At 48.0% G+C, this 19,825-nt stretch overlaps 1 protein-coding gene across 1 annotated transcript; it reads left to right on the plus strand.

Moving 5' to 3' along the window:
- Nucleotides 1-18,944: 18,944 nt before the first annotated feature.
- LOC308609144 (cytochrome c oxidase subunit 6C-like) lies at nt 18,945-19,350 on the plus strand. The gene has a single exon (XM_081222687.1). It carries the CDS (start codon nt 18,991-18,993, stop codon nt 19,216-19,218), a length of 228 nt encoding a protein of 75 aa, XP_081078813.1. The 5' UTR covers nt 18,945-18,990; the 3' UTR covers nt 19,219-19,350.
- The last annotated feature ends 475 nt before the right edge of the window (nt 19,351-19,825 follow it).

Below are 19,825 nucleotides of genomic sequence, written 5' to 3' on the forward strand. Positions count from 1 at the left end.
TCAGTCCAGATTTGAAAGCAGGGGTGCCTGAATCAAAAGCTGGTCCCCATTAGTGGGAAAGCTGACAAGAGGGTCCACAAACTCCTAACCCTCAAGGGAGCCCACATCAGGGATTCTTGTCTTCTGCCATTGACCACCTTACCTTTTGGTGGTCGCCTTGGGCCAGCTCCCCACTTAGTTTTATTGTCTCATCAAACTGTCACACTCAGTATTTGCACCTGTATTGGTTTGCCAGGGCTGCTGTAACAAAGTGCCACAAACTAGGTACTTTAAAACAACAGAAATGTATTTTCTCACAGGTCCGGAAGATGGAAATCTGAAGTCTGAAATCCACCAGTTGGGCGGATTGGTTCCTTCTGGAGGCTCTGAGGGAGAATCCCTTCCAGGCCTCTCTTCAAGCTTCTGGTGACTGTTGGCGATCTCTGGTTTTCCTTGGCTTGTGGATGCATCCCTCCAGTCTCCACCTCCGTCATTATGTCACCCTCTCCCCTGTGTGTTGTGTCTCCTTCTCTTTCCTTTCTTTTTCTTTTTATTGAAGTAGAGTTGCTTTACAATATTATATTAGTTTCAGATGTACAGCACTGTGATTCAGTATGTTTACAGATTATACTCCATTAAAAGTTATTACAAGATTATGGCTATAATTTCCTGTGCTCTACAATATGTCCTTGTGTCCTTCTTTCCTAAGGACACATGTCACTGGACTTAGGGGCCACCCGAATCCAGGATGATCTCATCTTGTGATCCCTAACTTGATTAGGTCTGTAAAGACCTTTTTTCCAATAAGATCACATTCACAGGTTCTGAATGGACTCATCTTTTGTGGAGGATGGAGCACCATTCAATCCACTATAGTCTTTGATGTTGGCCCCTTTGAGCTTGGACTGAGGCTGATGGAGAGAATGCTTGCAGGTTGACGGGAGAGAAGCTGTTCTCCTGAAAGGTTTAATTCTACCAAAGGGGGCACCAGCAGGCTGCTCTGGCGCCTGCCAGGTCAGAGTTGGGCCTGGGGTGAGGAGGAGGGCGCCCTCCATCCCCCTTCACAGAGCCCGGTGTGGGATGGAGACATCAGAGCTGAGCTACCAAGTTAGGACATTAAACTGCACATTTCACCTTGAACGCCAAAGACAACAGCTAAGAAATTCCAACGTGAGACCAAAATGCAGATATTTTCAAAGGAAATATCAAAGAACCAGTTAAAGGACTTCAAACCCGGAGGAGGATATAAAAGGGGGAAAAGAGGGGGCACTGGGTGTTCTGTTGGCAGATTTCTTTGGTCTCTTGCTGGGAACCCCAGTCCCCGCCAAAAAAAGACGGTAAAGATGTACAGATAGGGCTGGGGGGAGGGAGGGCGTTAACCAAGAACCTAGAAAGAACGACGTAAGCACTCGACTTGGAGAGCCTTGAGATCGTGATACTTGACCCCAGCCGTGATCTGGGAGCTGTGGACTGGGATCTCACACATGTCAACATTCCTACCCAGGTGGGGTGCACGTCAGTGGTGGGTGAATCACAGGCAGTGGGCGCCCAACCTGGCTAGGGATGCTGGCTTGGTCCAGATGCATCTCTAAGAGGGATTCAGTAAAGAGGGCTGCAGCAGGGTCCTTGGTCCTTCCAGATAACCCCTTAGCCCTCATATATAAGTGCTTATAAGCCTAGAGTTTTCTACCTGAAAGCACTCTCTCCACTTAGAAATGCGCTTGGGTCCTGGCTGGGTGGTCCCAAAGTTCTAGGGAGCTCATGGCCCTTGGGAGCAGGGCTCAACTTGTACCAGGTGGGAGTTATGAGCCACCAATTCCCCGCTGCCCCCAGTTTCCTTCCCTTGGGTGGGACACCCTGATGTGTGTTCTACACCGTCTCCAGTTGTCCACAGCAACGACCTGTTCAGGGCACAACCTGGACTTGCTGTCCTCCCCTTCCTGTGATATCTCCTGGGATCCCCTCCCTAATAAATGACTTGCATCAGAGTCCTTGTTCCTGAGTCTGCTGCGGGAACCCAAACTAAGGTCATGGCTTCTGTCAGAGGGTGAGGGGACCACTAGCACATGTCTGTGTGGGACAGGTGCCACTGAGGGCAGCAGGAGTGTCTGCCCAAAGAGATGCACCGTGCCTGGTCACAGGAGATGCTCTTGGAGTCTCCAGAGGGCCCAGAAAGGCTCCCATGGAAGAGCCCTCCCTTCCCATGGAGGAACCAGTAGCTTTGAGCACTGGGCAGCCCCAGGAGTGCATCTTCCACGAGTGCTGTTAAGTAAGAACCTTCTCACTATTAAAAACCTGCTGTATAAAAAAATAAATAAATAAAAATAAAATAAAATTCAAAACCCCCCCCCCAAAAAACCCCTACACCCCTTTCTTCTCCCTCCCCCATCCTGGAGAAGACCTGAATTTCCAAGACAGGGCTGCCTGCCTTGGGCTCCTCTGACCTTGCTGCTGAATTTCAGACTTGCCCCTTTCTGCACCGGGTGGCATTTCCAAAAAACCCTAAGTCCTCTCATCCCTCCTTCCCAATCCTGGGAGACACAGAATATCCCATCTTTAATCACTGCCTAAAATGCAAGATTTTTCTTTCCTGGATTAGAAAATGTTTCCCTCCCAGAAAGGCCTGATGCGCCTTCCAGGGAGCCCTTCCCTCTTCCTTTGATCTTCTGGGAGCCTTCCATCCACCACCGGCTCCTGATGAATTAAACAAAAGGAGACAAATTCGGGATTCTACGAGAAGAAAGTCAAACGGTCCAAATCGTGCAGGGAGGCACCCGCCGGGCTGCTGGGAAGAAGCCAGGAGGAGATTTCGGGCTTGCGCCTTCCAGCCTCTTCCTGCAACTCAGGCGAGGGGGCTCAGAAGGCCAGTTTCCTGGAGTTCCCTGGAGCCCCTTTGGAGGATGTGGCTGCAGGAGGAGGAACAGACAGGGCAAAAGGAGGGAAGGGAGAATCGGGCCTCACCTGGTGATAATTGCATTGAGCCCAGGGCAAGCTAAATGGAAAAGCCTGGAACACACCCTCCCTGGCACTGACTTCAAGGTTGGCAGTAAAGCTTCCCTGCCCCAAACCTAGCGGCTCAGAGAGCTCCTTGCAGGTCAGGCTGAGGCGTCCTGTTGTCCTTCAGAGGCTCAGCCAAGCATGTGAGGAGGACTCAGGGCCAGTCAGGCCGATGGATCAATGGTTGGCCTCAGCTAGGTTTGGTTTTCTATATAAATCAGCCCAGAGACACATCACACCTTGCAGAGGGTATCATTCTGGGAACCCGAGCAGAAGCAGCCCACCACAGTTTGCTGACCGGTTTGGCTTTTTCTGGGGTCTGCTGGGGGACCACGGATGATTTACTCTCCATCTTTTGTTTGTCTGTCTTTTTGGTTTAACGTGAGTAATGGTATCATTCGAGCTAATGAGAGCTGGTATTCAAACCCAATGTTCCAGAACTGCCTCTTCCTGAGTGTGGTCTCTGAGAGGGACACCTTGGGAGACGTTTGCCTTATTGCTGGGAGGCTATCATCTCTCAAAAATGCTTTGGGGACACATCTCGTGGGCGTGCCTTTGGGACCTGTGCTATGTGCTTTCACGTGGCTTCAGTGATGGCAGATCTTGGTTCCGAGGGCCACTCTTTGGTCATCAGGAGGGAGAGAGGGTGGCCCACCTGTGGAATCCGGGTCTGCTGGGCTTGTGGCGCTCTTCCCAGGAGATATTTGTGGGAACAGGGAATGAGTGAACCGTTTCCAGGATTCACAATGAGGTGTGATGAATCACCACAGCTGGATGACCTTGACTTTCTTGCTTGGCCAGTCCACGGCCCTGGGAGGTGTTTTCAGGAAAGCAGCTTAGTGATATGTCACCCCTCTGGCACGTCCCCAGAGTTCATAGTGCTGACACCCATTGCCAGAGGGAGCGCCACGTTTCAGAGGGAGCCGACTTTCCACATTCCTCGATGGTTGGGACCGTTCTTCTGTGACTCTGGGCACCTCGCCAAGGTGTACTCTGCTCTGAATCTCTAGCTCCGGGCACGGTGTGTGTGGCACATGACATGTGGCCTGGTCTGTGTTCTCTCAGAGCAGCCCCTGAGACAGAGATATGGGTGCAAGTACTTTGCTGGGGAAGAGATTCCAGGGTGCACAGTGAGGGGGTGCGGAAGTGAGCCAGGGAAGGGAGGAAAGCGAGTGAAGTGCACGCTGAGAGGTGGGTGGGCTACAGGCTCAGTGCTGCTGGGCACCTTTTGGAAAACTGTGGGGAACGTGCCCCAGGCTGCCCTCCACATAGGGGCCAGGAAGCTGCAGTCCTTCTGTACCAACTCTTGCCCCCATCCCATTGCTTGAGGGTTGTCTCTTGGGTGTTGCCTCCCAGCAATTCCAGGCTGCCTGCCGTGTGGACTGAGCACACTTCTGCCACCAGAGAAAGCCTGAAGACAGAGAAATGAATGTCGAAGATAGGAAGCCCTTGGAGTGTCTGGAATTATCCACCCTGCAGGGGCTGATTCGGAGGCTTTTGTCATTTACTTTCCCAGAGGTTCTCCAGGGAGACTGAGCCCTAGTTGCCTACTGGGGTGTATCTGTCAGGGTTCTCCAGAGAAACAGAACCAATAGGATAGCTCTCTTAATATAGATAGAGAGAAAGATTTATTATAAGAAATTGGCTCACATGATTGTATAGGCTGAGAAGTCCGAAGATCTTCAGTCAGCAAGCCAGACCCAGGAGAGTACAGATTGTGAATTCCAGTCTGAAAACTGGCAGGCTGGTGGTCCAGAAAGAGCCAGTATTTCAATTCAAGTTCAAAGGTAGGAAAAGACCAATGTCCCAGCTCAAACAGGCAGGAGGAGTTTCCACTTACTCAGACTTTTTGTTCTATCAGGCCTTCAACTGATTGGATGAGGCCCACCCACAGAGGGGAGGGCAATCTGCTTTACTCAGTCCACAGGTTCAAATGTCAACCTCATCCAGACACACCCTCAGAGATATACTCAGAATAATGTTTGACCAAATATCTGGGTACCTGATGGCTCAGTCAAGTTGGCACGTATAATGAACCATCATAAGGAGTCATCTCCTCTTATTGGCCTCCCTCTTTTTGATCTCACTCTCCCTGCTCCCTCACTGTGGTCCCTGGGATCATCTCTCAAATAAATGATCTGCATCCAAATCTCAGGCTCTGCTTTTGGGGGGAGCCAAACTATGACTCAAGGCAAAGTATGACAAGAGGCCTTTAAATAACCTGCTAAGGAATGGTAAGAGAAGAGGAAAGAAGACTATGGGAAGATCTTGGAAATCTTTGAGGAGGTGTAATTTGATCTGGGTTTTGGAGTAATGTGGTAATTTGACAGGCAGTGAGGATGGGAAGGGCAGTCCAGGGAGAGTAGATAGTTTGGGCAAAGAGAGAGATGGAGGAAATACAAAATAGACTTAGGGAATGGCAAGAAGAAAAGTGGGGAGCAGGGCACATGGATAAAGCTGGGAAGGGGAGGAGAGGCTGTAGGAGATAAGAGTGGGGAAAATGGTCAAAGCCAAGTTGTGTTGGGCGCCGCATGCCAAGGTAAGAAGTTTTCACTTTATTCTGCAAATGTATTCACTTTGTCCTGCAAATATATCGAAAACTGGGTCTAGGTGACTGCAGGGGGTGCACCGAGGCTGGAGCAGGATGAAGTCTACTCTCTCTCTCTCTCTTTTTTTTTTTTTCCTGTACACGGGCCTCTCACTGTTGTGGCCTCTCCCGTTGCGGAGCACAGGCTCTGGACGCACAGGCTCAATGGCCATGGCTCACAGGCCCAGCTGCTCCACGGCATGTGGGATCTTCCTGGACCGGGGCATGAACCCGCATCCCCTGCATCGGCAGGCGGACTCCCAACCACTGCGCCACCAGGGAAGCCCGAAGCCTACTCTCTTACTGTTGGCTGGTGCTCCTGGAGAAGAGGGAGAGAGGGCAGCTCATTTGTTTACACCTGACACACTGCTTCTGTTTGCCCTACCCCTTTTTCTGAGGATTTCTAGCCATTTTCTCCCTTCAACAGGATGGGGTCCTGGGTAAAACTGTGATGAAAGCTAGGTTTTTCTGTGGGATACTTTTCCTTTTCTATTCCTTCCTCGAAACTCTCTGCCTATCCTTTGCCATAACTCCCTCCTTCCATGCAGTGTCCTCATGTTCTCTTTCTCCCTCCTTTCCATGCAATGTACTTTTAGGGTAGTTTCTAATACATTCATTTATACTAAAGTGTAAATGACTGATAAGAAACCAATGTATTAATGTACATCAGGGAACAGCATAATTACAACATAAAAGGGTTCGAGTCCCTTGTTTGGCTTGAGCCATAAGAATCAAGCTGAGTGTGGAATTTAAGTACAGAATGAGCTGAATAGTTTGTTGGGCTTCCCTAACCCCATAGAACTGCACACAGGCGGCGCCCTTTCTGCCTCCTGGCAGGAGCTGTGGGACCAGTCTCCCTGCCAGGCTGATGGTGACTTGATGTCAGTGCCAGTTCCCACCTGCTGGGGTTGGAGACATCTTCACTGAACTTCCTGCCTGAGTCCTCACTGGAGAAAGGAATCGCTGGAGTGAGGCAAAAAGCCAGACTCCTGTTCTGTTCTTCAGCTATCTGGGTCTTTCCACATGTCCTGCAGACTGCCTCCCCTTTTCTCTTATGTGAGCTTCTTAATAGGATGCTGTCCCCCTCTTCCAGGAGCCGAGCATGATATCCTGGGCCACCTGGAGCCCCAAGGAGCTCGGGCTCAGACCCGCCTCCCTGCACTTAACCACGGCCCAGTATAATCCCGCTTCCCCGCCGAGGACTGATTGGCCATGACAACTGCCTGGGCTTAGGCAAGACATTTTATAATGAACAAAAGGAAAAAAAATTTTAAAAAGGTGCAAACACTGCCTTGAGTCTGAAATTACCCGCAAAGTCACCTTTTTCAGTGCTCACAGACACACAATGCACTCTGCCTCTGCTCTCAGCAAACCATATGCTGCCGCTGCTGCTGGCCGCGTCCTGGGGGATGGCTTTTTTCCCCTTCAGCAAGCCTCCAGAAATGTCATAGAAATTTATATGCTTATTCACAGAGCCGATAAAGCAGAAAACCGGCATTTCAGCTATTTTTGTTTTGCTTTGCAGATGGAGAGTAAGAGGCATAAATTTCTCTCTCGTTGGACTCCGTGGCCTGCCACTCTCTGTTTTGCATCAGACACTGCTTAGCCCGTAGGGGTGATTCTCTGGGATATGGGACCCACCCCTCCCATGCCAGCACCCGTGTAGAAGAGCTGACTGAGGGAAGGAGCGAAACCCAAACAATGTTTACTATCCCTTGGCGTACAGAACGCCAAAGGGCCATCACCCTGGGTGTTCAATGGGGATTAACCTGGAGGAGAAGAGCCCAGAGGGGCAGGATGCTGCCCTTGTGGCGTCTACCCCTGTACACATGTGTTGGGGACATCTTGTGACCGGTCCTAGTCTACCTACAGATCCTTGGTGGCAAGGCTCCAAAATCAATGGTGTTTCAATGATTACTGTTGGGCTACCATTTATCCTGAAACTTTACAGCTCTTCTTTGCTCATGGTTCTCTAGGCTGGGAAATCAGGAAGGGCTTGGCTGAGCAGTTCTCACTTGGAGTCTCTCATGCTGTTACATTCAGATGCCCGTTGGGAGTCATCTGAAGGCTGGACCGGGCTGGACATCCAAAATGGCGCACCCACAGGGCTGGCATTGACTCGGGATATCAGCCTGGAGCTCAGCTGACACTGTGGGAGTGGGCACCTCCGTGAGGACCCTCCAGCATAGCAGTCTCAGGGTGCTTGGACTTCTTGCTTGGCAGTTGGCATCCCCCAGGGTGAGCGTTCTGAGAGCCAGGTGGAAGCCACGTGGCCTCTTCTGACCTGCCCTTGGATGTCATGCAGTGTCACTTCTGCTCCATTCTCTGGGCTATGGCGAGTCACTGAGGTCAGTGCAGGTTCAAAAGGAGAGGACATAGACCCTACCTTCTGACCCAGGGGGTCACAGGAGGGCTCTGAACAGAAGAAGGACATATCTGACTTAGATTTAAGGATCCCTTGGGACTTCCCTGGTGGTCCAGTGGTTAAGACTCCACGCTCCCAATGCAGGGGGCCCGGGTTCAATCCCTGGTCGGGGAACTAGATCCCGCATGCATGCCTCAACTAAGAGCCCACATGCCGCAACTAAAGATCTCACATGCCGCAACTAAAGTATCCCGTATGCCGCAACGAAGATCCCACGTGCCGCAGCTAAGACCCGGCACAGCCAAGTAAATTAAAAAAAAAAAAAAAGGATCCCTTGGTCTGCCTGTTTGCTCCCAAACCAGCTCTGAACCCCTCAGGAACTTTGTTGTGAGTAAGAAAGGAGGGGGCACCAGGAGGAACTCCTGCACCGTCACTAACCGCTGAAATCCCCTTTGGTGAGGACAGACCTATCCCCGCATGGCTGATGCTCACATAGATAATTTCTGACAAGGTGGGCTTCCAGGGTCAGTAAATTCCTACCATGCCAGGCATCCCAAAAATGACTTGAGGGCACAATATCCCCATTTAAGGAAGAGCAGGGGAAAGGGCAGAAGTGGGTAATTCCACCTCAAGCCGCATTCATGGAACAAGCATGCTCGCCTATTGGCTCTACATCTCGCTCAAAACAGCCCACATCTGACCACCTCTCCCTATCTCTGCTTCCACCTCCCTGGTCTGAGACACTTCATCTGTCACTCGGATTGTTACTGGCCTCCCTGCTGCTCCCTGTGACTTCTACAGTCTGTTTGCCACACAGATCCTTAAACCTGAGTCAGACATGTCCCTCCCCTGCTCAGAGCCCTCTTGTGACACTACCTCTCTCTCAGAGTAAGAACTAGAGGAGTCCTTACAATGCCCTGCAAGGCACTCTGCGATGTGACCCCCTGTGACCGCCTTGGTCTGACCTCCTCTTTGTCGCCCCCTCATCCTTTCTGTTCCAGCCACACTGGGATCTTTTTTTTTTTTTAATTTTTATTGGAAATCGGGGGGAGGAGGCAGGAAAAAGCATAAATGAAATAACATTGGTTATATGTTAAAAATGTGATATTGTCTGATGGATAAGTGGGAGTTCCTTGTATGATTCCATTGTTGTGCTTATTTGGAATTTCTAAGTTGCAAAATGAAAGTGAAGATTCTTTTGAAGAAAGCTTAATTTTTTTTTAAATTTATTTATTTATTTATTTTTGGCTGTGTTGGGTCTTCGTTTCTGTGCAAGGGCTTTGTCTAGTTGTGTCAAGTGGGGGCCACTCTTCATCGCGGTGCGCGGGCCTCTCACTATCGCGGCCTCTCTCTTGTTGCGGAGCACAGGCTCCAGACGCGCAGGCTCAGTAATTGTGGCTCACAGGCCTAGTTGCTCTGCGGCATGTGGGATCTTTCCCGACCAGGGCTCGAACCTGTCTCCCCTGCATTGGCAGGCAGATTCTCAACCACTGCGCCACCAGGGAAGCCCAAGAAAGCTTAATTTTTAAAAAGAAACACCATCATTTGATGAAAATATTCAAGAATCTTAAAAAAGGATGCACATTTTTTCTTTTAAATATTTGTGTTTAAAAGAAAGTCCTTCTTCCAAAGTCTCAGAACATAAATCTTGATTAAAGCTTGATTTTCTAGGTAATTTGCTAACTTTGGAAATAAGATTTTATAATGAATGCAAAAGTATTCTTTATTATGTTGTGAAATTCGGTCATAATCTTTTTTTTTATTTTTTATTTTTTAACATCTTTATTGGAGTATAATTGCTTTACAGTGGTGTGTTAGTTCCTGCTTTATAACAAAGTGAATCAGTTATACATATACATATATCCCCATATCCCCTCCCTCTTGTGTCTCCCTCCCTCCCACCCTCCCTATCCCACCCCTCTAGGGGGTCACAAAGCACCGAGCTGATCTCCCTGTGCTATGTGGCTGCTTCCCACTAGCTATCTATTTTACGTTTGGTAGTGTATATATGTCCATGCCACTCTCTCACTTTGTCCCAGCTTACCCTTCCCCCTCTCCGTATCCTCAAGTCCATTCTCTAGTAGGTCTGTGTCTTTATTCCCCCGTCTTACCCCCAGGTTCTTCATGACCTTTTTTTTTTTCTTAGATTCCATATATATGTGTTAGCATACGGTATTTGTTTTTCTCTTTCTGACTTACTTCACTCTGTATAACAGATTCTAGGTCCATCCACCTCACTACAAATAACTCAATTTCGTTTCTTTTTATGGCTGAGTAATATTCCATTACATACATATATATGTGCCACATCTTCTTTATCCAGTCATAATCTTTAGAATCATCTTTTCTGAGGAGATAACAATTAAAAGGCAACCTAAGCAAAACAAAACAAAACAAAACAAAAATTTGATTGACGTCTAGTTGCTTTCCAATGTTGTGTTAGTTTCAGGTGTATAGCAAAGTGATTCAGCTATACATATACATATATCCACTCTTTATTAGATTCTTTTCCCATATAGGTCATCACAGAGTACTGAGTAGAGTTCTCTGTGCTATACAGTAGGTCCTTATTAGTTATCTATTTTATATATAGTAGTGTGTATACGTCAATCCCAATCTCCCAATTTATCCCTTCCCCCACCTTTCCCGCCTGGTGACCATAAGTTTGGGTTTTACATCTGTGACTCTATTTCTGTTTTGTAAATAAGTTGATTTGTACCATTTTTTTTTTAGATTTCACATATAAGCAATATCATATGATATTTGTCTTTGACTTACTTTGCTCAGTATGACAATCTCTAGGTTCATCCATGTTGCTGCAAATGGCATTATTTTGTTCTTTTTTATGGCTGAGTAATATTCCATTGTATATATGTGCCACGTCTTCTTTATCCATTCACCTGTCGATGGACATTTAGGTTGCTTCCATGTCCTGGCTATTGTGAATAGTGCTGCAATGAACACTGGGGTGCATGTACACACTAGGATCCTTATGCATCTTGAACAAACCAGCTGTGCTCCTGCCTCAGGTCCTTTGCACTGGATTGTTCCTTCTGCTTGGAATGCTTTTACCTCAGATATCTACAGGGCTCACTCTCTTCCTTCCCTCAGGTCTCTGCTCCAATGCTACCCCAGCAGAGAGCCCTCCTCAACCATTCACCTTAAGATCTCAGGCCTTCCTTACCTCTATCCCTCTTTCCCACACCCTGCCTTAATTTTCTCCATAGCACTTATGGCCCCTTGACAGGTGTCTATTGGTTTGTTTGTTTACTGTCTAGCTCCTCCACTGGAATGTAGGCTCTGGGAGAGCAGGGGCTGCAACTGGTTTGTTCACTACTGCTGTCCCAGTGTCTACAATGGGGCCTTGCACTTAGTAGGTGCTCAATAAATATTGAATAATATGGGCAGATTCCAGTCCAGTCATAACTCTTGAGGCAAGAGATACAATAGCACCTTAATTCATTTAGACCAGGGAGCAGCCAACTTTTTCTACAAAGGACCAGATAGTAAATTTTAGGTTTTGTGGGACATACAATCTCCATCGCAACTACTAAACTCTGCCATTGTAGCATAAAAGCAGCCATTGTTAACATTGAAACAGATGGGCATGGTTGTGTTCCAATAAAATTTTATTTATGAAAACAGGCTATAGGGCTTCCCTGGTGGCGCAGCGGTTGCAGGTCCATCTGCCAATGCAGGCAACGTGGGTTCGAGCCCTGGTCCGGGAGGATCCCACATGTTGCGGAGCAACTAGGCCCACGCACCACAGTTGCTGGGCCTGCGCTCTAGAGCCCGCGAGCCACAACTACTGAGCCCACGTGCTACAACTACTGAAGCCCGTGTGCCCGGAGCCTGTGCTCCACAACAAGAGAGGCCACTGTGATGAGAGGCCTGTGCACCGCAACAGGGAGTGGCCCCCACTCACCGCAACTAGAGAAAGCCTGCACAGCAATGAAGACCCAACACAGCCAAAACTAAATAAATAAAATAAATAAATGTATTAAAAAAAAACCCAAAACAGGAGACAGGCCTGATTCGGCCCACAAGCCGTAGTTTGCCAACCCCTGGTTTAGTGACCAAAATGCCCTCTAAAGTCAAAATTGTGGTTTCTGCTTTCTGGTTCAAGCATTTGAAGGTCAGAGAAGTTGAGTGGCTGCTCTGAGGTCACGCAGCACGCTGGAGGCAAAGGGGGGAAGGGAACCCAGGTCTCCTGATTTTTACTCAGGGCTCAGTTTACTCAAGTTGCCTCCCTGTTGGCCACTTGGAGAGGCCAGAGGGAATGCTAACTCAGCTCAGCTGAGAGGCTTCCACTAGCATCATAGGAAGCTCATATTAAATGCTAACTGCATTAGGTGCTAAATGCACACAGTGTTAGGCATTGGTGTCACTGGCCCTAAATTGCTATTAAGAGATGGGGTGGGGAAGGAGAGGCTGAAGGACTGGGACAGAGGCCAGGGGCCAAAAAATCAGGGATGTTGCAGCTTGGGTCTAGGAAGCTTAGGAAGCAGACTTCAAGATGGAGTTTAAAGTATAGGACAATAAAACTAAGGAGGACCGTTGAGATCGACCCCTGTGGAAGCAAAGTCAAGAAAGCAGGAGTGGGCACAGAAGGAGAAGTTGATGTGCAATGCAGGCCCCGTAACAGCTTCAGCTGATGCCCCAGGGAGCTCTGGAGCTAAGGGATGGCCCTTCGGAGGGGTCCTCAGTTGGGCTGAGATGGCCAGGCCTCCCTATCCCCACACTGATCAGTCATTGATGGAGGCTACACTGGGAAGAAGCATAACCTTAGGCGAGACACCCGCCCCCAGGAGGCTGACAGTCAAAGGCTATTTGCTGACACCACTTCCATCAGCTGGGGCACCAACTCCTTCCTTCCTGAAAGGGGCTCTGGTCAGTATACCCTGGCACCCACCGCAGGGGCTAAGAGAGAGAAAACGCAGAAGTGCTGATGGGAAATTGGAAGGGACAGTAAAATAACCCACACAAGCCAAAGCCAGGGCCATGGTAATTCACAGCCTGTGCATCTGGAATAGAATTGGTCTACTCTCACTTTACCTGTTAGGATTAGGTTTGGCAATGAGTGATAGAAAATCCAAAATAACAGTGGCTTTAACACAGTAGAAGTAGATTTCTGTCAGTGAAGCTGGAGTTACACAGCCCAAGCCTGTTCAGTTAGTTTCACAAAGTTGTGAGAGACTCAGGATTCTTTCGTCTTTTTGATCTACCCTCTTTAGCACATGTGTGCATTTCATGGTTCAAGGTGGCTGCGAAAGTGCCAGCCATTACCTCTGCAGTCCAGCAACCAACAGGAAAGGGGGAGAGATGAAGAAGGCATGGCTTTTCCATTTAAGGACACTTCCTGGAAGCCACACAGGGCACCTTAATCCCGTTGACCAACAAACTTAGTCACATGGCCAGGTCTAGCTGCAAAGGGTTTTGGGAAATGTAGTTTTTATTCCAGATGACCTTTTTTCCCAAGCAAAACTCAGGAAAAAGTGGAGAACAGCTATTGGGAAGATGTACACAGTGTCTGCTTCAAGCTGACAAATTCTTCATCTCTAAAGATCATCTCTCAGGGAAACCTTCAAGACCCCTTACACCCAATGTCCTGCCCTGGGTACAGTTGATGCCCCATACTCTATAATTCCTCAGCACTTTCACTGGGATTTATGTGTTTTTGTATCGGGACTGTGAACTCCCTGAGGGTGGGGACCTTGTGCTATTCATCTCCTCCCCCCAGCATGCAGCACTGAGCCAGCTCGTGCATAGTAGGTGCTCCATAAATGCTTGTTGAGCAAATTCCCGGAAAAACCTCATATGAACCTTAGAAATATGTAGCATTTCACATCTCTATTCATTCCACAATAACTGTATTTTTCAAAGGGTTAACTAATAAGTTTCATCAAACTTGATACACTGCTAAGGAGTCCCAAGGAACCCTTGCAGTTTGAAAAAAAAAAATGACAGGTGAGTTTTCTCAAAACTCAGCTACACTGAATTGTGGCTAGAGTGCTGCTGTGAACCACAAGTTTCATCTGCAGCCTTGTCACCTGTATCAAACAGGCCTTGGTGAAAGCCTCCAACAATGCCATTGGGTCCTATGGGAGGTAAGGGATTGAACCAACCTACCCTCAAATCTGTCCCCAGAAGCTCCCCCCACCAGGCCACGTTCTTCATGTAGCAGACACTGTTGTTGCCTCGTCCGGATCCCCTCTACCTGGCTGGTGCACCTGCCCATCGGCCGGGGTCAGTGTTGGCTGTCATCAGCTCACAGCTGCCTCCTTCTCGAAGGACTTCTCTCAGTCAATGGGATCCGCTTTCCCCAGCGGTACCTGGGAGGTGACCCCCTACCCAGGGGTCAGGGAGAGGCACAGCCAACGACCAGTACAAAAGCCTGGACTCTTTGCTTTAAGGGGAGGGGACAACTCTGTGGTGACTTTCCTGCTCCTGAGCTCCCTGTGGGATCAGGGAGAAGTACGGTGCCCAATCTGTCCCAGTTTTCTTGGGACTCTCAATTTTCGGTCTGGAAGTCCACATCCCGGGAAATCCTCCTTCCTGGGCAAACCGGGACAGTTCATTGCCCTCGCCCTCAACTAAGCCCATATCTCTGTTTCGCTGGTTGCCCTGTTTCCCTCACTCCTGTACAAGTTTCTCTGGAGAGCCCACCCTCAGTACATCATGTGCACGAGCATCCCCCCACCCTATCCCTGCCCCTTTTCCCCACCCCCGCCCCTTTTCTGATGTTCCTGCCCCTCTGAGTGAGGGCCACTTCTCACAAGGGCTTTTGGCTGTGGGCAGGGGCTCCAATCCTCACCTAAGGAGTTCACAGCTGAACTTAGCTTTCTGGTTTTCTGGTGACTCATCGTGCTGCTGCTCTTTTCAGACTTTCAATTTGTAGTTGCCCCCATGTTCCAGCGTCTGGGTCCCCCTTTACATTGTCCACCCTGGGTGGGTGCTGTGCACTTGGCTGTCTCTCCCACTATTGCCCTCTGAGCTAAAACCAAGGCCACTGCTGGTTTCTAGAAGATCAGGCCCTTTTCCTTCAGAGGGGTGGCACAGTGTGGAGTGAAGTGCCTCTCTGTGCGAAGTTTCCTGATCCGAGAAAGATGGCTCGTTGGGTTCTTGGGGAGAGATCATGAAGTACTTGCATCGTGACTGGCCCAGACCCGGCACTCAACAGAGTCACTTCCTCTGGGCTCTGGTCGCAGTTTCCTCACCCGTGAGACAAGGTGGCTGGCTTGGATGTTCTCTAAGGCCGCATCACTTCCACACATCTACCTTCCATTCTGGGTGGGCTGCAAGAGGAGGCTGTTGCCTTGGCTTCTTTGCTTGCTCAGCCTTGCAGCTTGCCCCTACCTGTTGGAGCTTTCAAGACTTTTCCTGTGGGCCAGAGCCTCCTCTCCTTTCTCCTGGGCTGGGCTATTGCAGAATTCCTAACATGTCCCCTATTCCCAGCCTTTTCTCCTGCATATCTTCTTAAAAGATCACTCTGCTTATCTACTCCCTTCTTTAAGAACTTTCAATGGTTCCCAATTAGTACAAATCGAAGCCCAAATGTATTGGTAAGATGCTAAAGGCTCTCCGTCTGGTAGCTAGCTCCAGATGTGGCCCCCTTGCACGGGTCGTGCCATGACCTCACCTATCACGTCTTTGAAACTTTCCTGGTGAGAAGTCGAATGGGACATGAAGAAGGATGCTCAATTCTGTGAAGTTTGATCCTGCCCCAAGGGCAGAATACGTGGTGCCCAGCTGCTAGAGAGAAGCAGCCCTCTGCCCCTTTCATCAGCAACCTGCTCACTTTTTTGATACTCAGTCCAGAGGGAGGTCCAAGACGTGGGATTCATGCTATTTACAAACGCCCAAAGGAGCTAGGTCTAGAATCGAGGAATGAAACGGAATGGAAACTTGCAACGTCCTTGGAGGGTTTTTTTTTTAAGGTCTGGCTCTGCGGCAGGGAGGCGGGGGTGAGGGAAGGGATGGGGTGTCCCCGAGGGCCTCGGGAGGAATGGAGGGCTAAGCGGAGGTGGTCACGTCAGGGAGCAGACGGCACTGCGATGAATAGAGACGGGCTGGCTCCGCGTGTCAGGAGCACAGACGGGTTAAACGCGGGGTTAACAGCGACTGAGTCACCATTTCACCTCCCCTAGGAGAGGAAGACTCAGTGTGCCACTTCAGCCATGAAGAAAAAGCCATTTTGATGGTTGGATGTGAGCCACGCCGTACATCAGCAGCTGGCCCGGGAGCGACACTGTGGCTGTGTGTGGCGGTCAGTCCTCCTGGGGTGGGGAAGTGGTAATAGAGGGCTGTCTGCAGGCTCGTCAGCAACTCCCCTCTCTGCCCTCAGTCAAGCTTCAGAATCTGTTGAGGTTGAAAAAGGGGGGGGTTGCCTCCTCCCTGGAGCCTTCCTCCCCTGTCTGGGGAGCTGGACGCAACAGCTGAACAGAAGACATGGCCGTGGTTTATTCATCACTGGGCTGATTGATCCTGGCCTGAGATGGCTTTTCCCAGGTTGTGGGTCGAGGGCAGCCTTTACCACTGGACCTTGACTCAGTCACTTTTGGGCAGAGCTGCCATGGCACACAGCTTTAGGGAAAGCAGATCTCATAAAAATACGACGTGGATGATGTCCCCAAGTGCAACATGGTAGCCCTGCCCACTGGTAACCTGTTCCTTTGGGCACGTTTTCTACACAGGAAAGGCATCACTTTTACCTTTAAGGAGTCAGTTGGTCTTGGGGTCCTGCCCTGGTGTAGCTTGTACACAATTATGAAACAGGAGAAGTTTCCAGCTTCTTCCCCTCCTGGCTGGTCCCCACTATGGTGGAAGGATACGACTGATGGATAGTGTAGGTTCCACCCATTGTCTACTATGCAGATATAACAAGAGTCCAAAGGGGTACTTTACATTAGGTCCACAGAAAGAAGACAGTTTGCCTTCTGAAATACGAAGTATATATATTTCAATTAACAGAGGAATAACTGCATACATCAAATTCAGAGTAATCAACAGTGCATTGTGCTGTGTAGTCCCAGCTGCTCTTCTTAGTAATGATCTTCATTACTACAATCCCTACCCCCCTGCACACACACAACCCAGGGAAGTCTCTTTGCTATATCTTCTTCTTCCAGGCTTCCCAGAGAGACATTGAGAAGGACTATGACACCTTGTCCCATCTCTGAGGGCCTTGATTGATTAGTGATGTCTGCCAGTGGCTTGGCAGGGAGATTGGGGGCACATGTGCTGTGTAAGTGCCATCGCTACCTTGAAAGGCTGTGTAGGCCAGGCTTTCTCACTTGCTTCAGCCCATGTTCAAATGCTGCTCTAGACCCAGGCATTTGTGGGTGATGTCTAAGGAAGTGTGTTCTCTTGAGGACTGGGTGGATCAGCTTTTTCCTTTAGCTTCCCAGCACCCCCTCCTCTAACCTGAGCACTTGGTTCCCAACTGTGATCAGTTCACTGCTCTAGAGCAGGGAGAGATAGTTTAATTTCCTTTGGGGATGAGATGAGCCCTTTTCTGATGGGGTCTGAATGAAAAATGGACATTCCATTGGAGGGATGCAAAGATACAATGATAATTCCTGTGAAATACCATTAACAGAGCCCCATGCACTACCCACCTCCTATTACTGCAGCAACTTAGGAGCTATTCCAGGTCGATAATTTCATGTCTGACATTGAGTGTGTTACAACAGTGGTGATCAATAGATGAATTTGAGCTGAGAAATTAATGGCCGAAAATGACCTTCATGTGATAGCTCGGGCATAGAGCATTATGTTGAATGTGCCTTAACTTTCACTATTGGAAACAAAGTGAACGTAGATTTTATTCAAATGTAAGATAATGATGAAAAGTGCACAAATCATAAGTATACATTTGATGGATTGTCACAAACCAAACACACCCACGTAACCACACCTGGATCAAGAAATAGACCCTAGAGAGTGATATCATCAAGATAGTAGAATGGGAGTTTTCTACCATTCCCCCCACTCAAAGAACACAGATTTTGACATTCTCTCACAGATGACACTGCCTCTGTGGAAGTCTTGGAGTCAGCACACTGTTGGAGCAAAAGTTTCTGAGATTAGAGGCATTGAAGAGGGTAAAAGGAACAGTTTCATTTTACTTGAATCACCCCTCTCCCAAGGTGGCACATCTCAGTACCAAGAAAGACCCCCTCGGCCCATGCTTTCTTCTACAGAGGAAGTGGGAACATGTGAGTGAATGCCTGGCTTCCCTGGCAGTGTGGGATGCTGCCCCAGAAACTCACTTCATTTTTGCCTCATCCAGAATGCGAGGTGAGTTGCATTACTAAGGGGCAGGGAGGAGCTGGGAGAAGAGCAGCCAGAGATCAGAAGGTACCACATTCCAGGGAACCCCCGTAAGGCTACTAGCCATATTTCTTAGGAGAAACCTTGTAGGCCAGGATAGAATGGGGTGATATGTTCCAAGTGCTGAAAGAAAAAAAAACTGCCAACCAAGAAAACTTTACCCAGCAAAGCTCTCCTTTAGAAATGAAGGAAAGATACAGATTTTCTTAGACAAACAAAAGCTGAGGAAGTTCATCACCACTAGACCTGACTTACAAGAGATGTTGAAAGGAGTTATTCAAGTTGAAATGAAAGGATGCTAATTAGTAACACGAAAACACATGAAAATATAAAATACACCGGTAAAAATAAGCATATAGTAAAATTCAGAGTACTCTAATATTGTAATATGGTGGTGTGCTAATCATTGAACTATAAAAGTTAAAGGACAGAAGTATTAAAAATAACTGGCTACAATTTGTTAACGGATACACCATATAAAAAGATGTAAAGTGTGACATCAAAACCAAAAAATGTGGGAGGAGAGTAAAAGGGCAGAGTTTTTGTATGCAATCAGAGTTAAGTTGTTATCAGCTTACAATAGACTCTTATAACTGTAAGATGTTTTATGTAATCCCCATGGTAACCGCAAAGCAAAGACCTACAGTAGATACACAAAAGGTAAAAAGAAGGGAATCAGGTCCATTTCTCCAAGGACGTCGTTGTTGAGCTGTCAAGGAGAAAAACTACCATGGCTTCCAGTTCTTTGACAAAACCTCAGATGCGTGGTCTTCTGGCCAAGCGTCTGCGATTTCATATTGTTGGAGCATTCGTTGTCTCCTTGGGAGTTGCAACTTTCTATAAGTTTGCTGTGGCTGAATCAAGAAAGAAGGCATATGCAGATTTCTACAGAAATTATGATTCCCTAAAAGATTTTGAGGAGATGAGGAAGGCTGGTATCTTTCAGAGTGCAAAGTGATTTTGGAATATAAAGAATTTCTTTGGGTTGAATTCCATGGAAGTTTGTCACTTACCTGTGTTCCTGAACTATGAACTACCAATATCTGGGCTAAGGAATAGTTTCGCATGATAAATAAATGATTAACAAATACTGTGGACACTAAATTTTTGTGCAGTTACTCTTGCTGATACTTACAGTTCAGGGTACTTGCATTAGAATTGGTCAGGGATTTTTAACTTTATGAATCTTATGACGATAACTTGATTTCAATATTTTTTAAAATTTTCATTGTTTTAGGACATTTTTGATTCCTCTCACATTTTGTCCATTTCACTGAGGTAACTGCCTGGGCCATGGGTTTAAGGGGTCTGCATGAGCCGACATGACTACTATACTGTGGGCTCTTAAAAGGAACAGAGACTTGCCTTTCCAATAAAACGTCTTTGGACTTCATTGTCACTGGATTGCCCTACTGGATCCAACCACTGGACAGATGTAATAGTAGGTAATTAAAATTTAAGGTTCTTTAAAAAAAAAAAAAAAAAAAAAAGAAGGGAATCAAAGCATACCACTACAGAAAGGTATCAAATTCACAAAGGAAGATAGTAAGAGGGGAAGAAAGGAA

This window comes from Mesoplodon bidens, assembly GCF_964165515.1.
Source record: "Mesoplodon bidens genome assembly, chromosome: X".
NCBI lineage: Eukaryota > Metazoa > Chordata > Mammalia > Artiodactyla > Ziphiidae > Mesoplodon > Mesoplodon bidens.